The sequence below is a fragment of the Mastacembelus armatus genome, chromosome 9 (genome assembly GCF_900324485.2).
Source record: "Mastacembelus armatus chromosome 9, fMasArm1.2, whole genome shotgun sequence".
NCBI lineage: Eukaryota > Metazoa > Chordata > Actinopteri > Synbranchiformes > Mastacembelidae > Mastacembelus > Mastacembelus armatus.
Genome location: NC_046641.1, coordinates 13583148 through 13604549, shown reverse-complemented (window position 1 = coordinate 13604549; position 21402 = coordinate 13583148). Strand labels below are relative to the sequence as shown.

Genomic DNA, 21402 nt, shown 5'->3' with positions numbered 1-21402 from the left:
TCCAACATACAGTGGGTACGGAAAGTAGTCAGACCCCTTTAAATTTTTCACTCTTTGTGTCATGGCAGCCATTTGCTAAAATCAAAAAAGTTCATTTTATTTCTCATTAATGTACACGCAGCACCCCATCTTGACAGAAAAAAACAGAAATGTAGAAATTTATTAAAAAAGAAAAACTGAAATATCACATGGTCATAACTATTCAGACCTTTGCAATATTGCTCTCCAGGTCAGGACAAACATAAGGGGAAGAAGTACTGGGTGTATTGCTTATCTTGGCCCAAATCAGCAGCTGTGTGATGTTGCTGGGGAGGAAACAAATGATGAAGACTACCACCACTACTACTGTGATGAAGCACAGAGCCTTCTTAATCTTTGCATGTTGGGCCAGCTGTCTCCCTCTCAGATGGGCAATAATGTGGATTGTGCAGTAGAGAATCACAAACAAAGGAATAAAGACAGAAATAATAAACACAAACTTATGCCAAGTCAGATGTTGTTTAGCTTTTGTGATCACAGCTGGCTGATTGACTGGGAGCCTGTTTCTCGTGTTTTCTTCTCTGTACTTTCAACAGTGTCTGCTTGGGGCAGATGAAGAACTTTCCTGCAGATGCTTTTGAAGCCAGGGCTGGAGAAGTAGTAGACCACAGGATCCAATGCACTGTTAAGATAAGTCATGCTAACAGTGATGTAAAATGCAGTGGTCAGGCTCTCCAGGTCAGGACAAATATAAGGGGAAGAAGTACTGGGTGTATTGCTTATCTTGGCCCAAATCAGCAGCTGTGTGATGTTGCTGGGGAGGAAACAAATGATGAAGAGTACCACCACTACTGTGATGAAGCACAGAGCCTTCTTAATCTTTGCATGTTGGGCCAGCTGTCTCCCTCTCAGATGGGCAATAATGTGGATTGTGCAGTAGAGAATCACAAACAAAGGAATAAAGAAAGAAATAATAAACACAAACTTATGCCAAGTCAGATTTTGTTGGCGCTCAGTCTCAATCATGAAGCTTTCACAGTAGGTCAGTTCGGGATGTTGTAAAGCGAAGACATGAGCAGTCATTGCGATGGTGAGTACCCACAGTGCCAGTGCTCCCAGCACGGCTTTAGAGACACTCAAAGAGTTGATGGGATGATGAGGATGCACCACCCGCATGTATCTGTCCACAGCAATTACCATCAGGAACAAGGTGCTTCCAGTGCGATTCATTGCCAACATGAAGAGGCAGATGTTGCACAGAGCATTTCCAAATTTCCACTTGATTCCAGAGAGGTAGTAGCTTGCACGGAAAGGCAAAGCCATGTTGAGCAGAAAATCAGCCATTGCCAGGTTGAAGAGTAACACTGTGCTGCTCTTCCAGGGCTTCAGGTGGAAGCAGAAGATCCACAGAGCCAGACCATTTCCAAGGAAGCCCAAAATAAACTCTGTTCCCAGCAGTGGAGGGAGCACAGTGATCAGGAGAGTCCCGTTGAAAAGGCACTGCATCTTGAGTTGTGTGTCGATTGGCTGACTGCAGATCAAAGAAATAAGCTCTCGAGTTCTGTTTGTTCTTTAAAGGGAAACAAACATGGTTTGTGGTTTGGTTTTTTTTCTATTTTTTAAAGGAAGTGCAGGCGTTCTGCTTTTAATATGTTGCCTCGATTGCCAAGTAATGTTGATTTCACCATTAATGACAAAAAAAATTGAATAATCACATCATAGGGGACAACACATAATAAAGATTTTTAGTTAACAATATCTGCTAAATTTTGTATCATACCTGTATGGTTGTATCAAATCATTTTATTCAATTTCTATTTAATCACAAACAACCCACTTGAATAAAGATTGTAATTATCTAAGTCTGGACGTTGATATTAATGTATCTTTTGCTTATTTTTACAGAGATTTTGGCTAAGCATGTACATGTTCTGTTTTGCACAACTAACGCCCACAGTGCTGCATGTTTAACCAACCACATGCAAACATCCATTTTTAACTTGCAAGAAATTCTCAGGTTTTAAATTATGAACTTAATTTTAATGTATGCACTGAAAAGGGCGTAGATTGCTTGGTCTGTGCTATTTGTAGTTATTGCAGTAACTTCAAATGTTACTGCAACAATTAATTTTGTTATTTATAACTAAGCCAAAACATGCTATTTACTTTTTTCTTCAAGACTAGTGTTACCAGTTTGAGATATTTTACAACATGAGAAAAAAAATATAGGCACCATAAACTTTTCTTAAAAGCCATCACACAGTACAATCCATACTGCTCATGATGCATCCCAACAAAAACAGTTGGAGACCTGTCAGGTTGATGAACAGAGCAAGATATAGATGAGTAACAAAACCCTGACCCACTAATGTGCAGGTTTTTACATCTTACAGTCTTTCTGATTGACCCAGGAAAAGTCCAAGTTTATATCCTGACTAAAAATCTGTGCAGCAGGACCAAATTGGAGAAACTAGTCAAATGCAGCAGTAATACTCAGAACTACGCCATAAGAACAGGCAGTTCTGTTTGTAGAAAGCACAGTGTGAAAACCTTACTGAATTTAATGTTAATGCTTTTTTTTTAAAATAAAAATGTGTTATATGTCGTATAATGTGTTTTTGTACATAACACGTTATACTGGGTTCATTTAAAATTGAAGTCTGTGCAAAGGAGTTCCAAAATCGTCTGAATATGACATCATTTGTACATTTATATTATAATAGGAAGAAGCTTTAGCTTTTCACAGCTCTAAAACGTTTTGCTGCAGACCTCTGAAACAGCACCCACGTCAGTTTAAACAAGTAACAGATAGAATTAATGGAGAGAAACTAAATAGCAATTCAGTGTGAAACGCAAAATGTGAAAATGCATGTCCATACAAACAAAGTCATCTTTCAGAAAGCAAATACATATGCTGCAGATGTGAGAGGATCTGAGTGTTGCAGACTGAATGCATGTCTTTTATAGTGTGTCTGCTGCAGCGAAACAGCTCCAGCAGATAAAAATATGTAACATCATATTAATAAAATTAGGACATTTTCTACTTCTACTTTCTACTTCTACTTTCTACTTCTACTTACTGCCCTTCATATGTTGTTCTACTGGTCACAGAGCCAGACACTGGGCCACCAAGAAGAAAAAATAGGTGGTTATATAACAATGACTACATTTCTTCAGTGGTTATTGCCACATGTTTGTCAAGACACTTGAATTAAAGCTGAAAGTCTTCACTTCACCTACAACGTGAGTGTTTCAGTTCAAAATCAATGTGGTTGCATAGAGAGACCAAATAGCAAAAAGCTTATTATTGTCCAAATATACAAACCTGACTGCAGCTCTTCATTGGTACATACATGAATGAATGTCTGTGTCTGCATATGCAGTTTTTCAATAACCATCAACTGAGTTATTGTGCATCCACATGTTTTATTGTGACTTTATTCATGACTTTATTCTAGCTTTAACAGATCTGATTCTAATACCTCGAGTCTACTACTCTAATACTTTGCGAATGTTTAGGAAATAAGAGGAAGGAAAGTATGAAACTGAACATGAATGTGTGATATTTAATCATCAGAGGCTACAACAGCTTGAAAAGAGCTATGAGGAAGCTCTCACTTGACGAAATGTAAACCTCTATTTCTGTCCAGTGGATAACATTATAAAATGTGGCTTTTAATGTACTTCAGTACTTTTAATAGTGTGTTAGGCTACGTGATCTGAGGCGCAGTCTTCCGGGTCTGTTTTTTGTAATGACTCTTAAACAAACCATAAAGGAAGCTGTGTGTGTGTGTGGGGGGGGGGGGGGGGGGGGGGGGGGGGTGTTGAAACACAATGTTAATTTTAGCATGAAATGAGTTCAGAAAGAAGAAAAAAAATGCTCAGGTCTATGCTGTATAAAAAAGATTTCAATCATTTATGTTTCTAATATGTAGTAAAAATCTGTGTGACTAAAACATAGAACTCATTTGTTTATAAGCAGGAGGGCGAGTGAAGGTGAGAGGTTGTTGGAGTTTCTATTGCATTTGATGAATGAAGTGTTAGTTTTTGCAGGAGTCTCTTGCACAAAAATCATTTTACAGTGTTTTACCAGCTGATGAAATGATGAAGAAAGGTTAAAACACATACTGACAGACAGATGGCACTAAGCAGCTATGGGGTGTTAGCTGTGCAGAACACACCATGTACAAGCTGAGCTAGAATCACCATAAAAATAAAGAAAAGATACGTTAATATCAACATCCTCATCACACAATCAAGTGGGTTGTTTTTAATGAAATATTAATTGAATAAAATTATTTTATACAAGCCCTAAGGATATGATTCAAAGTTTCAACATATGCAGGTATTCATTTATTATCTATACCCATTTATTCCTATTTAGGGTCACAGGGTGACAAACAACCTCACACACTCACACTCACGCCTATGGGCAATTTAGAGTCACCAATCAACCTGACATACATGTTTTTGGACTGTGGGAGGAAACCAGAGTACCTGGAGAAAACCCACACAAACACAGGGAGAACATGGAAACTCCACACAGAAAGGTCCCTGATGGGTTTCAAACCAGGAACCTTCTTGCTGTGAGGCAATGGTGCTAACCATTTGGTCACTGTGTCATCTTCTTTTCCTGTCGGCTGCTGCCTTCAGGGGTCGCCACAGCGAATCATCTGCCTCCATTTAACCCTATCCTCTGTATCCTCCTCACCCACACCAACTATCCTCATGTCCTCCTTCACTACATCCAAGAACCTCCTCTTTGGTCTTCCTCTAGGCCTCCTTCCTGGCAGCTCTAACCTCAGCATCCTTTTACCAATGTATTCACTGTCCCTCCTCTGAACATGTCCAAACCATCTCAATCTGGTTTCCTGGCTTTTTCTCCAAAACATCTAACATGAGCTGTCCCTCTGATGTCCTCATTCCTGATCCTATCCATCCTCATCACTCCCAGACAGAACCTCAACATCTTCAGCTCTGCTACCTCCAGCTCTGCCTCCTGTCTTTTTCTCAGTGCCACTGTCTCTAAACCAGACAACATGGCTGCTCTCACCACTGTCTTGTCCACCTTTCCTTTCATTCTTGCTGACACTCTTTTGTCACACATCACACCTGACACTTTCCTCCACCCGTTCCAACCTGCTTGCACACGTCTCGTCACTTCTTTTCCACACTCTCCGTTGTTCTGGACTGTTGACACTAGGTATTTAAAATCCTCCACCTTCTTCACCTCTACTCCCTGTAACCTCACCGTTCTACTTGAGTCCCTCTCATTTACATACATGTACTCTGTTTTACTGCAGCTAACCTTCATTCCTCTCTTTTCCAGAGCAAACCTCCACCTCTCTAGATTTTCCTCCACCTGCTCCCTGCTCTCACTACAGATGACAATGTCATCTGCAAACATCATGGTCCACGGAGATTCCTGTCTAACCTCATCTGGCAGCCTGTCCAAATGGCTCAAAGCCGATCCTTGGTGCAGTCTCACCTCCAACTTGAACCCCTGAAAATCTTTATTATGTGTTGTCCCCTATGATGTGATTATTCAATTTATTTATTTTTTTTGTCATTAGTGGTGAAATCAACATTACTGGGCAACCGAGGCAACTCATTTTCCAAAATGTTCCATTTTACATTTTAAAACCAGAACGCCTACATTTCCTGTTAAAAAAAAAAAACAAAAAAAAAAAACCACAAACCTGTTTTTGTTTCCCTTTAAATAACACAGTCAGAGCTTGAGAGCTTATTTCTTCGGTCTGCAGTCAGCCAATCGACACACAACTCAAGATGCAGTGCCTTTTCAACGGGACTCTCCTGATCACTGTGCTCCCTCCACTGCTGGTGACAGAATTTATTTTGGGCTTCCTTGGAAATGGTCTGGCTCTGTGGATCTTCTGCTTCCACCTGAAGCCCTGGAAGAGCAGCACAGTGTTACTCTTCAACCTGGCAATAGCTGATTTTCTGCTCAACATGGCTTTGCCTTTCCGTGCAAGCTACTACCTCTCTGGAATCAAGTGGAAATTTGGAAATGCTCTGTGCAACATCTGCCTCTTCATGTTGGCAATGAATCGCACCGGAAGCACCTTGTTCCTGATGGTAATTGCTGTGGACAGATACATGCGGGTGGTGCATCCTCATCATCCCATCAACTCTTTGAGTGTCTCTAAAGCCGTGCTGGGAGCACTGGCACTGTGGGTACTCACCATCGCAATGACTGCTCAAATCTTCACTTTACAACATCCCGAATCGACCTACTGTGAGACCTTCATGATTGAGACTGAGCCCCAACAAAATCTGACTTGGCATAAGTTTGAGTTTCTTATTTCTTTCTTTATTCCTTTGTTTGTGATTCTCTACTGCACAATCCACATTATTGCCCATCTGAGAGGGAGACAGCTGGCCCAACATGCAAAGATTAAGAAGGCTCTGTGCTTCATCACAGTAGTGGTGGTAGTCTTCATCATTTGTTTCCTCCCCAGCAACATCACACTGCTGCTGATTTGGGCCAAGATAAGCAATACACCCAGTACTTCTTCCCCTTATGATATTTGTCCTGACCTGGAGAGCCTGACCACTGCATTTTACATCAGCATTAGCATGACTTATCTTAACAGTGCATTGGATCCCGTGGTCTACTACTTCTCCAGTCCTGGCTTCAAAAGCATCTGCAGGAAAGTTCTTCTTCTGCCCCAAGCAGACACTGTTGAAAGTACAGAGAAGAAAACACGAGAAACAGGCTCCCAGTCAATCAGCCAGCTGTGATCACAAAAGCTAAACAACAACGAGATGCAGCTCCACAGCTAAAATTCACACCAGAAGTGACGCATTTCTCCTGAAATTGTCATGTGAGTGCTACAGCCAACATGTTATTTTTTTCTTCTCATTAAGTTATGCAATATATATATTAACAGCACTTTTTTGATAGCAATCATCTTTGCAGAACAGCTAATTTACGTTAAAGTGAGACTACTTTTTTGTGGGACAAATGCTTGTAAATGCTTGAACACTGTAACATTAGCAAAAGTGGAGAAGTGTGTGTTACAGTATGTCTTTCAAAGTCTTGCTTTAAAAAACCTTTATTAGTGTTATTGTGTTATAGTGTATTCTAACCTCTCTATATAATGACTGTTTTCCCAAAGATTTATTTTGATTAATAAAGACTATTGTAAAACTGTCACAGTCTTACTGTGTATTTCTTTGTGTGGAGAAATTCGTTGGTTCTGTAAAATAACAGGTCCATCAGATTAAAATATTCAGTATAAGGGTTTATGTTTTTTGTTAAATGTGTCTTGTCTCAAAAGACACTAATTAGTGAGAATATATGTTGTAAATGCTGGATGGCTGCTTGTTATACCATGAGAACATCTACTTCACCAGTTGTCAAGAATAAAATCTTACTAGCAGATGTGACTTGTCTGCTGATGCAACAGCTGCCAATTTTAGCATCCCTTTAAAAAGGTTAATATTATTTGTTTTAATATTTTCACAGACATAATCACAGCAAGTGAAACCACAAACAGTGCCACCTCTGTTTAGATGGATAAACCTAACTGACCTAAATACATACATTAATATCAGATAAATAATGGCTTCATATCCTTGAGTCACATATTTCTCAAACTAATTTTATTTAGAGATTTAAAAAAAACTATAACGTAAGTAGGCTCTAATTGGCACCATTAAAAAAAACATTAATTTGTGTGATTTCTCCCCTCAGCTTACTGATCACATACTGACATATGCTTTGCACTTTGGTCAAAGACAAAAGGAAGTTGGGACATGATTCAATCACCCTCAAGAAACAGTACATGTTGCAATAGTTACACAGAAACTACATTAGCAGGTAATGATATTTCACATGAAAGGATTTTAGAGGGCAGCATGGTGGATTACTGGTTAGCAACATTGCCTCACAGCAAAAAGGTTTCTGGTTTGAAACCCATCAGGGACCTTTCTGTGTGGAGTTTGCATGTTCCCCCTGTGCTTGTGTGGGTTTTCTCCAGGTACTCTGGTTTCCTCCCACAGTCCAAAAACATGTACAGTGGGTACGGAAAGTATTCAGACCCCTTTAAATGTTTCACTCTTTGTGTCATTGCAGCCATTTGCCAAAATCAAAAATGTCTCATTAATGTACACTCAGCACCCCATCTTGACAGAAAAAAACAGAAATGTAGAAATTTTTGCAAATTTATTAAAAAAGAAAAACTGAAATATCACATGGTCATAAGTATTCAGACCCTTTGCAGTAACACTCATATTTAACTCACATGCTGTCCATTTCTTCTGATCCTCCTTGAGATGGTTCTGCTCCTTCATTGGAGTCCAGCTGTGTTTAATTAAACTGATTGGACTTGATTAGGAAAGGCACACACCTGTCTATATAAGACCTTACAGCTCACAGTGCATGTCAGAGCAAATGAGAATCATGAGGTCGAAGGAACTGCCCAAGGAGCCCAGAGACAGAATTGTGACAAGGTACAGATCTGGCCAAGGTTACAAAAGAATTTCTGCAGCACTCAAGGTTCCTAAGAGCACAGTGGCATCCGTAATCCTCAAATGGAAAAAGTTTGGGACGACCAGAACTCTTCCTAGACCTGGCCGTCCAGCCAAACTGAGCAATCGTGGGAGAGAGCTAAAGAAGAACCCAAAGATCACTGTGGCTGAGCTCCAGAGATGCAGTAGGGAGATGGGAGAAAGTTCCACAAAGTCAACTATCACTGCAGCCCTCCACCAGTCGGGGCTTTATGGCAGAGTGGCCCGACGGAAGCCTCTCCTCAGTGCAAGACACATGAAAGCCCGCATAGAGTTTGCCAAAAAAACACATGAAGGACTCCCAGACTATGAGAAATAAGATTCTCTGGTCTGATGAGACCAAGATTGAACTTTTTTTGGCGTTAATTCTAAGCGGTATGTGTGGAGAAAACCAAGCACTGCTCATCACCAGCCCAATACAATCCCTACAGTGAAACATGGTGGTGGGAGCATCATGTTGTGGGGGTGTTTTTAAGCTGCAGGGACAGGACGACTGGTTGCAATTGAAGGAAAGATGAATGTGGCCAAGTACAGAGATATCCTGGAAGAAAACCTCTTCCAGAGTGCTCAGGACCTCAGACTGGGCCGAAGGTTCACCTTTCAACAGGACAATGGCCCTAAGCACACAGCTAAAATAACAAAGGAGTGGCTTCGGAACAACTCTGTCACCGTTCTTGACTGGCCCAGCCAGAGCCCTGACCTAAACCCAATTGAGCATCTCTGGAGAGACCTGAAAATGGCTGTCCACCAACGTTCACCGTCCAACCTGACAGAACTGGAGAGGATCTGCAAGGAAGAATAGCAGAGGATCCCCAAATCCAGGTGTGAAAAACTTGTTGCATCATTCCCAAGAAGACTCATGGCTGTACTAGCTCAAAAGGGTGCTTCTACTCAATACTGAGCACAGGGTCTGAATACTTATGACCATGTGATATTTCAGTTTTTCTTTTTTAATAAATTTGCAAAAATTTCTACATTTCTGTTTTTTTCTGTCAAGATGGGGTGCTGAGTGTACATTAATGAGAAATAAAATGAACTTTTTTGATTTTGGCAAATGGCTGCAATGACAGAAAGAGTGAAAAATTTAAAGGGGTCTGAGTACTTTCCGTACCCACTGTATGTCAGGTTGATTGGTGACTCTAAATTGCCCATAGGAGTGAGTGTGAGTGTGTGAGGTTGTTTGTCTCTATGTAGCCCTGTGATGGACTGGTGACCTGTCCAGGGTGTACCCCTGCCTTTCACCCAAAGAGAGCTGGGATAGGCTCCAGCAGATCCCCGTGACCCTGGTTAAACAGGAATAAGCAGGTATAGATTATGGATGGATGGATGGATTTTAGAGCTATACATCTCAGGCCTTACTATGCAAACATACTGTACGTGGATGACATGTACTGTAAGCTTCTAATATGAAGCCACACATGCACAAACATTTTGTGATGAGGCTTTATATTAGAAATGTGTGTCATTTTCAACATAACTGGACAAAAAGACAACTATTTTTGTTAGCATCCCATCAATGCAGTCATCATTTTTTAAATTCAAATGAATCTGAAAGGGATGTCAGAGTGTTGTAGCTACTATTCTATGGGATCAGTCAGGTTTGGTCATTCCTCTGTGTGAAAAATCAAATGAAAAGCAATATCTGGGTGTGGTTCACCCACTACCACATCACTTCCCTGAGCCCATTTCTATCTGTGCTCACAATCACTGTTTTGAATACATGAATACATGAGACCAGTTTTTTTAAAACGTGACCTTGATTACTAAATATGGAGTACTCAGTCTACTTAGAATATTTTGCAGAATAAACTCTGTTACATCAACAAAAATACAGCAAACTTCAAGAAACATGTGGGTTAAAATATGAAGACGCACCATCAACATTTATAGGCAATTGCAATTGTGGTATTTTTTCTGCTTCTATCATCTTAACAGCTTCAAATGAACAGTATCCACTCATAGAACTATTTGCTCACTGCATGTTAGCCTGCAGTTACAACAACACACACACATTGTTACAAATATGTTGGATGATTATTGTGAGAGAGACATCATGTCTGTCAACTCCCTGTGTGAATGCAACAGACAGTATGTCTGCTACCTCCCTGTGTGGCCTGTGTGAATTCAACAAAGACTTTTGACACTGCTTTGCCATCGATGGTATAAAGTCTGTGTTCAATTCCTTGTTTAAAGTTGGGATAATAATTCCATATGAGACTTCTTCTGTGCACACTCCCATTTTTCCAGTTAAAAAAAAAAAAGAGACCAAGGTCAACCAACTAAATGGCGCTTTGTGCAAGATTTACAGATGGTGAATGCAGCCATATCTGCTATTGTGCATGGTAAACAACTCTCTGCACATGACAAAATCATGTGGACTCCTGAAGGAGAAAAGGCCTTTCTGGATTTAAAGGCAGCACTCACTGTAGCTCCCACACTGGGTCTGTCTAATCCTAACTTAACTTTCACTCAGTTTGTTGACCAGATGACTTGACTTGACTTCTGTGTTATGCCAACCTCACGGCAACCTTCTAGTGGCAAATTGCCTTCTCATCTGTCTGCACAGGCTGCTGAACTAATTGCTCTTACTGAAGCCTGTAAATTGGCCAAAGATAAAACAGTAAATATTTACTCTGACTCACATTATACTTTGGTGTTGTAAATGATTACGGTTGTCTGTGGAGACAGAGGGGTTTCCTCACATCAGCTGAAACATCCATTGCACATCATGCTCTTGTTGCAGCTCTGTTAGGTGCCATCCTGTTGCCTAAACGGAGCTCAGTTCTGAAATAAATGTGAAGCTCACGCTAACAAAAAGGATCCCATTTCTACAGGAAACTTAGCAGCAGACGCCGCCCGCAAAAGCTGCAGCCACGATGGGTCAGATGTTTCATCTCACGCAACTTTCTCTCTCACAGGAACTCAACCTACAGCCTGACTTGTCAACCATTCAGTCACTAGCAAGCATATCGGAAAAAAACATTTGTGGAGAAGGTCTGGAGCAAAATTACAAAAAGGCACATGGCCCAGACAGCAAACCTTGTTTAGCTAAAGCTTATTTCCATCTCTGTGCAAAGCTTGCTCATGGTAAAGATCATGCATCCAAAGGAAGGATGTGTACATATGTTAATACCCACTGGTACACCAGGGGTTTTCAACATATGCAGCTGAGTACTGCGGAAGATGTATAATCTGTGCAGCACATAATGCCTCTGGTTCCATTAAAATGCCAATGCAAAGCCATCCCCCACTTGATGGCCCTTTTCAACATTGGATGATTGATTTCATTGAACTGTCAACATGCCAGAATAAGAAATACTGCTTGACTATGGTCTGCATGTTCAGCCAGTGGGTAGAGGTTTTTCCTTCTTCCAAGCAGGATGCATCTACAATGTCAAAAGCCTAGATCAGAGACCTCATTGTACGGTGGGGTATTCCAAAGAAGATAAGCAGGGACAGTGTTGAAAGATTTGTCTGACTACTTTGGGTTTGATTTCAAATAGCATTGCTCTTATCATCCACAGAGTGCAGGTGCAATAGAACGACAGAATGGCATACTCAAGAGCAAATTAACAAAATGCTGTGAAGAAACAGGTTTAACATGGATCCAAGCGCTGCCACTGGTGCTATTTTACATGCATAGAAGAAGAAAAAATGCACATGGGCTAAGTCCGTTTGAAATCATTTTTGGGAAACCTCCTAGTGTAGGACTTCAAACAAACAAGCTCTAATGAGTGGAAGTCATGAAGATGCGATCTTAGATTATTGTGCAAAGCTTTCTGCCTCTCTTTCAGCCCTTCATCTATAGGTGAAAGCAGCTCTGTCTAGCCCTCAAGATACCACACTGCATGATCTCAAACCAGGGGACTACGTGCTCATCAAGGACCACCAGTGGAAACACTGGAAGCAGAAACGATTTACCGGACCACATCAGGTGCTGCTGATTACGAATACCGCAGTAAAGGTGGAGGGACGTGCTTCGTGGGTCCACGCCAGTCACTGTAAGAGGATTCCAACACCGGACAACAACCCAAATCCCAGACGTACCCCGACCGGACGAGGAAACAGTTGCCGTGGAAGATGATCAACAAGGCACAGAGAGTCAAATTGTCACCTGAATTGTTCACCTCGGTGAGGGGGGAGAAGTGCTGACTGGGCAGTTTGAGCTCCAATAAACGTCAAGACAGGTGAATACAAGAAGGTGACAAAGGTGATATCTGGTGCCCAAAGACAGAGAATCATGCACAACAAATGCATCCTCTCTCTTCACTGTGATTTTAACAATCACGTGAATGAGTTACGAATTATGGCAAGATCAGCAGATCACTCAGTAATTCACCACCGATACGAGACTGACAAGGAATATGACTGAACCTGAACATTTGCTCAACAGGAGCTGAAAAGACATTCCAACTACACTGACACCAGCACTTGGGGTTGGTTTGATGCTGGTTTGGAAAATGGAAAGTTTTTCTTCTTTCTTTACACAGTTTGTGCTCTCTCTCTCTCTCTCTCTCTCTCTCTCTCTCTCACTCTCTCTCTCACTCTCACTCTCCCTGTCCTCTGTCCTCTCTCTCTCTGTACCTTCTGCAGGTGTCCCTGGTCCTGCAGCTGTATATTGCTGATGTGCAGTTACTGGTTCCACCAACCTGCAGTGTCTGTTGGTTGTTTAGTGTTGCTGTTCTTTTCTCTCTCCTCTATCCACTCACCCCAATCGTTCAAGGCAGTGGCCTCCTAAACTGAACCTGGTTCTAGTGGAGGTTTCTTCTTCCGTTAAAGGGAGTTTTCCTCTCCACTGTCGCCAAGTGTTTGCTCATAAGGGATTTATTGGGTTTTCTGTTGGTTCTTGTAAAGTGCCATGAGATGATTGCATTGCGATTTGGCGCGATACAGATATTACTCAAACACAATGCCTCCGCTGAATCTCTTTAGCCTACACATCTGATTGGGAAGTTCCTTTTCATGAAGAAGACAACATCAGTGTCTAGCCCTGAGCATTATTTCTGGGGAATTAATGACGAAATGTTATAAAAATCTTTGCGAATTAACATTTCTGAGAAAACATCCTGAATTTTGCTCTGCCTTGAGAAATCCTGACCATTTTTACATTTGTTTTTTTTTTAAATCACAAAATGATAAAGGGAGGGATGTGTGAGGGAAATTTCATTAGGAAGCAGACGAAAAGACAGGTAGTCAGATGGACACGCTAATCATATTACGTATGTCGCCATGCCATCATGATTTACATGTGAGTGACTCTGATGTGTATATTAATGCTGCTGAGCAGATATAGAAGTTGATCATTTCCTCTGTCCAGGGTCAATCAGTATTGACCCGTTCTACAGATCGTATACTCTGCTGTGACTCTGCTGCTTTTGCCTATTAAACTTGCCATCCAATAACCTGAGATTTGACTCCTAGTACGTTTTGCCACGACAATTAGAAAATTTTAAAAATATACTAAGATTGTTTTCTTTTTTCAAGAATTTCTCCACACAGTTTTCAATAGTAAAAACATTTATTCAAATATTACAAGAGCAATTGTAGCAAGTGCAAAATGCAACCACAAGGGGGCACAATCCAGTGTCTTCATGTGCGACTGTCCCAAGTCTGGGTAAATGCAGAGGGTTGTGTCAGGACGTAAAATTTAAGCTAAATCAAACATGTGAAATTGCAAAATGCAACCACAGGGGGGCACAATCCAGTGTCTTCATGTGCGACTGTCCCAAGTCTGGGTAAATGCAGAGGGTTGTGTCAGGACGTAAAATTTAAGCTAAATCAAACATGTGAATTACAAATATGACTTCCATACCAGATCGGTCGCGACCCAGGTTAACAACGACCACCACTGGTGCTGTTGACTTACAGGGTGCCAGTGGAAATTGGACTACTGTTTGTCGAAGAAGGAGAGGAGGAAGGCGTGTTCGTAGGCAAAGAGAGAAGAGGAAGGGCAGGAGTGTAGGATTTAGAGTAGGGATTTTGAATGTAGGGACTTTGTCAGGGAAAACTAGAGAGTTGGCTGATATGATGGAGAGAAGAAAGGTGGATATCTTGTGTGTTCAGGAGACCAGGTGGAAAGGTAGCAAGGCCTATAGATTAGGAGCAGGGTTCAAGCTGTTTTATCATGGTGTGGATGGAAAGAGGAATGGAGTAGGAGTTATCCTGAAGGAGGATTTTGCTAGGAATGTTCTGGAAGTGAAGAGGGTGTCAGATAGGGTGATGAGTCTGAAGCTGGAAGTTGAAGGTGTGATGTTGAATGCTGTCAGTGGTTTTGACCCACAGGTAGGATGAGAGTTAGAAGAGAAGGAGAAATTCTGGAGGGAGATGGATGAGGTGATTCAGGGTATCCCTAGTGGTGAGAGAGTGGTGATTGGGGCAGACTTCAACGGACATGTTGGTGAGGGAAACAGAGGTGATGAGGAAGTGATGGGTAAGTTTGGGATGCAGGACAGGAATGCAGAAGGACAGATGGTGGTAGACTTCGCAAAAAGGATGGAAATGGCTGTAGTGAGCACATTTTTCCAGAAAAGGGAGGAGCATAGGGCGACATATAAGAGTGGAGGCAGGAGCACACAAGTTGATTACATCTTGTGCAGACGTTTCAACCTGAAAGAGATCAGTGACTGCAAAGTAGTGGCTGGGGAGAGTGTAGCCAGACAGCATAGGATGGTGGTGTGTAGGATGACTCTGGTGGTGAGGAAGATGAAGAGGAAAAGGGCAGAGATGGAAAGATGGAAGGAATACTCTGAAGAGTTGATGAATGAGGAAAATGTTAGAGAGCACAGAGTAGAAGAGGTGACTGTTGTGGAGCAGGAAGTAGCAAAGATCAATAATGATGAAGTGAGGAAGGCGTTGAAGAGGATGAAGAGTGGAAAGGCAGTTGGTCCTGGAGGCAGAGCTGGAGGTAGCAGAGCTGAAGATGTTGAGGTTCTCTCTGGGAGTGACGAGGATGGATAGGATCAGGAATGAGGACATCAGAGGGACAGCTCATGTTAGATGTTTTGGAGAAAAAGCCAGGGAAGCCAGATTGAGATGGTTTGGACATGTTCAGAGGAGGGACAGTGAATACATTGGTAAAAGGATGCTGAGGTTAGAGCTGCCCGGAAGGAGGCCTAGAGGAAGACCAAAGAGGAGGTTCTTGGATGTAGTGAAGGAGGACATGAGGATAGTTGGTGTGGGTGAGGAGGATACAGAGGATAGGGTTAAATGGAGCCAGATGATTCGCTGTGGAGACCCCTGAAGGGAGCAGCCGACAGGAAAAGGAGAAGAATTGTAGGATAAGTGCAAATGCTACAATACTACACAAAAGAACAGAAAACATTTCATCTCTACTGGTTGATTACAGTTCACAGACATATGCAAGTTTACACATCTATTCTCACTCATTACGTCACTGTACCACTCATAATTCTTTTCACGTCACACTTGTCTCTAATTTTCCCATGGATGTGACTTTGCCCTGCCAGCTCAGCAACTGCTTGACAGTGTGTGTGGAGTGAGTAGAAAAATGTCAAACAGCCTGTTTGACCTGCAGAGCAAACTCGTCCTCTTCTTCTTCACTTCTGCTCTTGTCCTGGCTGCTCTGGTCTTTCCTGAGCCTGCATACCTGGGAATGAAAACAAAAAACATGATGGCCACTGCGCCGCCCAGAGCAACAACATAAAATTCCAGTCTTTCAGACTTGAAGACAATTGAAATGCAGACAGAGTCTAAACAGTAGCCTACATAAGGGTTAACTGTGTGAACTGATTTGTTTTTGGCTGAAGCTTTCCAGTGATAAAAGCTGAAACAAATCACACAGACCAGTCAGGTTTGTTGACTCATAGGATGCTTTACACTGTAATTATAATAAGTTGGAACAATTGTGCCTACCAGCTGATGAAATGATGAAGAAAGGTTAAAACACATACTGACAGACAGATGGCACTAAGCAGCTATGGGGTGTTAGCTGTGCAGAACACACCATGTACAAGCTGAGCTAAAATCACCATAAAAATAAAGAAAAGATACGTTAATATCCACATCCTCATCACACAATCAAGTGGGTTGTTTTTAATGAAATATTAATTGAATAAAATTATTTTATACAAGCCCTAAGGATATGATTCAAAGTTTCAACATATGCAGGTATTCATTTATTATCTATACCCATTTATTCCTATTTAGGGTCACAGGGTGACAAACAACCTCACACACTCACACTCACTCCTATGGACAATTTAGAGTCACCAATCAACCTGACATACATGTTTTTGGACTGTGGGAGGAAACCAGAGTACCTGAAGAAAACCCACACAAACACAGGGAGAACATGCAAACTCCACACAGAAAGGTCCCTGATGGGTTTCAAACCAGGAACCTTCTTGCTGTGAGGCAATGGTGCTAATCACTCGGTCACTGTGCTTCTCCCTATATGCAGATGTGCAGATATTAACTGGCGTCAAAATCATGATGTGATTTTTCATTTTTTTTGGGGTAGGGGTTGTTTTATTCCTTGTTGTGGTGAAATCAACATTACTGGGCAACAGAAACAACATTTTCCAAAATGTTCCATGTTTCATTTTACATTTTAAAAGCAGAACTCCTGCACTTCCTGTAAAAAAAAGATAAAAAAAACCACAAACCTGTTTTTGTTTCCCTTTAAATAACACAGTCAGAGCTCGAGAGCTTATTTCTTCAGTCTGCAGTCAGCCAATTGACACACAACTCAAGATGCAGTGCCTTTTCATCGGGACTCTCCCGATCACTGTGCTCCCTCCACTGCTGGTGACAGAATTTATTTTGGGCTTCCTTGGAAATGGTCTGGCTCTGTGGATCTTCTGCTTCCACCTGAAGCCCTGGAAGAGCAGCACAGTGTTACTCTTCAACCTGGCAATAGCTGATTTTCTGCTCAACATGGCTTTGCCTTTCCGTGCAAGCTACTACCTCTCTGGAATCAAGTGGAAATTTGGAAATGCTCTGTGCAACATCTGCCTTTTCATGTTGGCAGTGAATCGCAGTGGAAGCACCTTGTTCCTGATGGTTATTGCTGTGGACAGATACATGCGGGTGGTGCATCCTCATCATTCCATCAACTCTTTGAGTGTCTCTAAAGCCGTGCTGGGTGCACTGGCACTGTGGGTACTCACCATCGCAATGACTGCTCAAATCTTCACTTTACAACATCCCGAATCGACCTACTGTGAGACCTTCATGATTGAGACTGAGCCCTCCAATACTCTGATTTGGTATACGTTTGGGTTTTTTATTTCTGTCTTTATTCCTTTGTTTGTGATTCTCTACTGCACAATCCACATTATTGCCCATCTGAGAGGGAGACAGCTGGCCCAACATGCAAAGATTAAGAAGGCTCTGTGCTTCATCACAGTAGTGGTGGTACTCTTCATCATTTGTTTCCTCCCCAGCAGCATCACACTGTTGCTGGTTTTGGCCAAGATAAGCAATACACCCAGTACTTCTTCCCCTTATGTTTGTCCTGACCTGGAGAGCCTGACCACTGCATTTCACATCACCATTAGCATGACTTATCTTAACAGTGCATTGGATCCCGTGGTCTACTACTTCTCCAGCCCTGGCTTCAAAAGCATCTGCAGGAAAATTCTTCATCTGCCCCAAGCAGACACTGTTGAAAGTACAGAGAAGAAAGTACAGAGAAGAAAACATGAGAAACAGGCTCCCAGTCAATCAGCCAGCTGTGATCACAAAAGCTAAACAACAATGAGATGCAGCTCCACAGCTAAAATTCACACCAGAAGTGACGCATTTCTCCTGAAATTGTCATGTGAGTGCTACAGCCAACATGTTATTTTTTTCTTCTCATTAAGTTATGCAATATATATATTAACAGCACTTTTTTGATAGCAATCATCTTTGCAGAACAGCTAATTTACGTTAAAGTGAGACTACTTTTTTGTGGGACAAATGCTTGTAAATGCTTGAGCACTGTAACATTAGCAAAAGTGGAGAAGTGTGTGTTACAGTATGTCTTTCAAAGTCTTGCTTTAAAAAACCTTTATTAGTGTTATTGTATTATAGTGTATTCTAACCTCTCTATATAATGACTGTGTTTTCCCAAACATTTATTTTGCTTAATAAAGACTTTTGTAAAACTTTCACAGTCTTACTGTGTATTTCTTTGTGTGGAGAAATTCGTTGGTTCTGTAAAATAACAGGTCCATCAGATTAAAATATTCAGTATAAGGGTTTATGTTTTTTGTTAAATGTGTCTTGTCTCAAAAGACACTAATTAGTGAGAATATGTGTTGTAAATGCTGGATGGCTGCTTGTTATACCATGAGAACATCTACTTCACCAGTTGTCAAGAATAAAATCTTACTAGCAGATGTGACTTGTCTGCTGAATGATCAGCTGCCAATTTTAGCATCCCTTTAAAAGGGTTAATATTATTTGTTTTAATATTTTCACAGATATAATCACAGCAAGTGAAACCACAAACAGTGCCACCTCTGTTTAGATGGATAAACCTAACTGACCTAAATACATACATTAATATCAGATAAATAATGGCTTCATATCCTTGAGTCACATATTTCTCAAACAAATTTTACTAATAGATTTTAAAAAAACTATAACGTAAGTAGGCTCTAATTGGCACCATTAAAAAAAACATTAATTTGTGTGATTTCTCCACTCAGCTTACTGATCACATACTGACATATGCTTTGCACTTGGGCAAAGACAAAAGGAAGTTGGGACATGACTCAATAACCCTCAAGAAACAGTACATGTTGCAATAGTTACACAGAAACTACATTAGCAGGGAATGATATTTCACATGAAGGATTTTAGAGCTATACTCTCAGGCCTTACTATGCAAACATACTGTATGTGGATGACATGTACTGTAAGCTTCTAATATGAAGCCACACATGCACAAACATTTTGTGATGAGGCTTTATATTAGAATTGTGTGTCATTTTCAACATAACTGGACAAAAAGACAACTATTTTTGTTAGCATCCCATCAATGCAGTCATCATTTTTTAAATTCAAATGAATCTGAAAGGGATGTCAGAGTGTTGTAGCTACTATTCTATGGGATCAGTCAGGTTTGGTCTTTCCTCTGCGTGAAAAATCAAATGAAAAGCAATATCTGGGTGTGGTTCACCCACTACCACATCACTTCCCTGAGCCCATTTCTATCTGTGCTCACGATCACTGTTTTGAATACATGAGACCAGTTTTAAAAAAAAGAGACCTTCATTACTAAATATGGAGTACTCAGTCTACTTAGAATATTTTGCAGAATAAACTCTGTTACAACAACAAAAATACAGCAAACTTCAAGAAACACGTGGGTTAAAATATGAAGACACACCATCAACATTTATAGGCAATTGCAATTGTGGTATTTTTTCTGCTTCTATCATCTTAACAGCTTCAAATGAACAGTATCCACTCATAGAACTGTTTGCTCACTGCATGTTAGCCTGCAGTTACAACAACATACACACATTGTTACAAATATGTTGGATGATTATTGTGAGAGAGACATCATGTCTGTCAACTCCCTGTGTGAATGCAACAGACAGTATGTCTGCTACCTCCCTGTGTGACCTGTGTGAATTCAACAAAGACTTTTGACACTGCTTTGCCATCGATGGTATAAAGTCTGTGTTCAATTCCTTGTTTAAAGTTGGGATAATAATTCCATATGAGACTTCTTCTGTGCACACTCCCATTTTTCCAGTTAAAAAAAAAAAAGAGACCAAGGTCAACCAACTAAATGGCGCTTTGTGCAAGATTTACAGATGGTGAATGCAGCCATATCCGCTATTGTGCATGGTAAACAACTCTCTGCACATGACAAAATCATGTGGACTCCTGAAGGAGAAAAGGCCTTTCTGGATTTAAAGGCAGCACTCACTGTAGCTCCCACACTGGGTCTGTCTAATCCTAACTTAACTTTCACTCAGTTTGTTGACCAGATGACTTGACTTGACTTCTGTGTTATGCCAACCTCACGACAACCTTCTAGTGGCAAATTGCCTTCTCATCTGTCTGCACAGGCTGCTGAACTAATTGCTCTTACTGAAGCCTGTAAATTGGCCAAAGATAAAACAGTAAATATTTACTCTGACTCACATTATACTTTTGGTGTTGTAAATGATTACGGTTGTCTGTGGAGACAGAGGGGTTTCCTCACATCAGCTGAAACATCCATTGCACATCATGCTCTTGTTGCAGCTCTGTTAGGTGCCATCCTGTTGCCTAAACGGAGCTCAGTTCTGAAATAAATGTGAAGCTCACGCTAACAAAAAGGATCCCATTTCTACAGGAAACTTAGCAGCAGACGCCGCCGCAAAAGCTGCAGCCACGATGGGTCAGATGTTTCATCTCACGCAACTTTCTCTCTCACAGGAACTCAACCTACAGCCTGACTTGTCAACCATTCAGTCACTAGCAAGCATATCGGAAAAAACATTTGTGGAGAAGGTCTGGCGCAAAATTACAAAAAGGCACATGGCCCAGACAGCAAACCTTGTTTAGCTAAAGCTTATTTCCATCTCTGTGCAAAGCTTGCTCATGGTAAAGATCATGCATCCAAAGGAAGGATGTGTACATATGTTAGTACCCACTGGTACACCAGGGGTTTTTCAACATATGCAGCTGAGTACTGCGGAAGATGTATAATCTGTGCAGCACATAATGCCTCTGGTTCCATTAAAATGCCAATGCAAAGCCATCCCCCACTTGATGGCCCTTTTCAACATTGGATGATTGATTTCATTGAACTGTCAACATGCCAGAATAAGAAATACTGCTTGACTATGGTCTGCATGTTCAGCCAGTGGGTAGAGGTTTTTCCTTCTTCCAAGCAGGATGCATCTACAGTGTCAAAAGCCTAGATCAGAGACCTCATTGTACGGT

At 41.2% G+C, this 21402-nt stretch overlaps 3 protein-coding genes across 3 annotated transcripts; 2 read left to right on the top strand and 1 right to left on the bottom strand.

Annotated features, from left to right (window-relative positions):
* Window positions 1-284: 284 nt before the first annotated feature.
* On the bottom strand, window positions 285-1532 carry LOC113138935 (hydroxycarboxylic acid receptor 2-like). Its single transcript, XM_026321817.2, has one exon. The coding sequence runs from the start codon at window positions 1483-1485 to the stop codon at window positions 514-516; it is 972 nt and encodes a 323-aa protein (XP_026177602.1). The 5' UTR covers window positions 1486-1532; the 3' UTR covers window positions 285-513.
* A 4167-nt stretch (window positions 1533-5699) lies between these two features.
* LOC113138849 (hydroxycarboxylic acid receptor 2-like) lies at window positions 5700-7154 on the top strand. Its single transcript, XM_026321662.2, has one exon. The coding sequence runs from the start codon at window positions 5767-5769 to the stop codon at window positions 6739-6741; it is 975 nt and encodes a 324-aa protein (XP_026177447.1). The 5' UTR covers window positions 5700-5766; the 3' UTR covers window positions 6742-7154.
* A 9989-nt stretch (window positions 7155-17143) lies between these two features.
* LOC113138841 (hydroxycarboxylic acid receptor 2-like) lies at window positions 17144-18622 on the top strand. The gene has a single exon (XM_026321650.2). The coding sequence runs from the start codon at window positions 17224-17226 to the stop codon at window positions 18220-18222; it is 999 nt and encodes a 332-aa protein (XP_026177435.1). The 5' UTR covers window positions 17144-17223; the 3' UTR covers window positions 18223-18622.
* Window positions 18623-21402: the final 2780 nt, after the last annotated feature.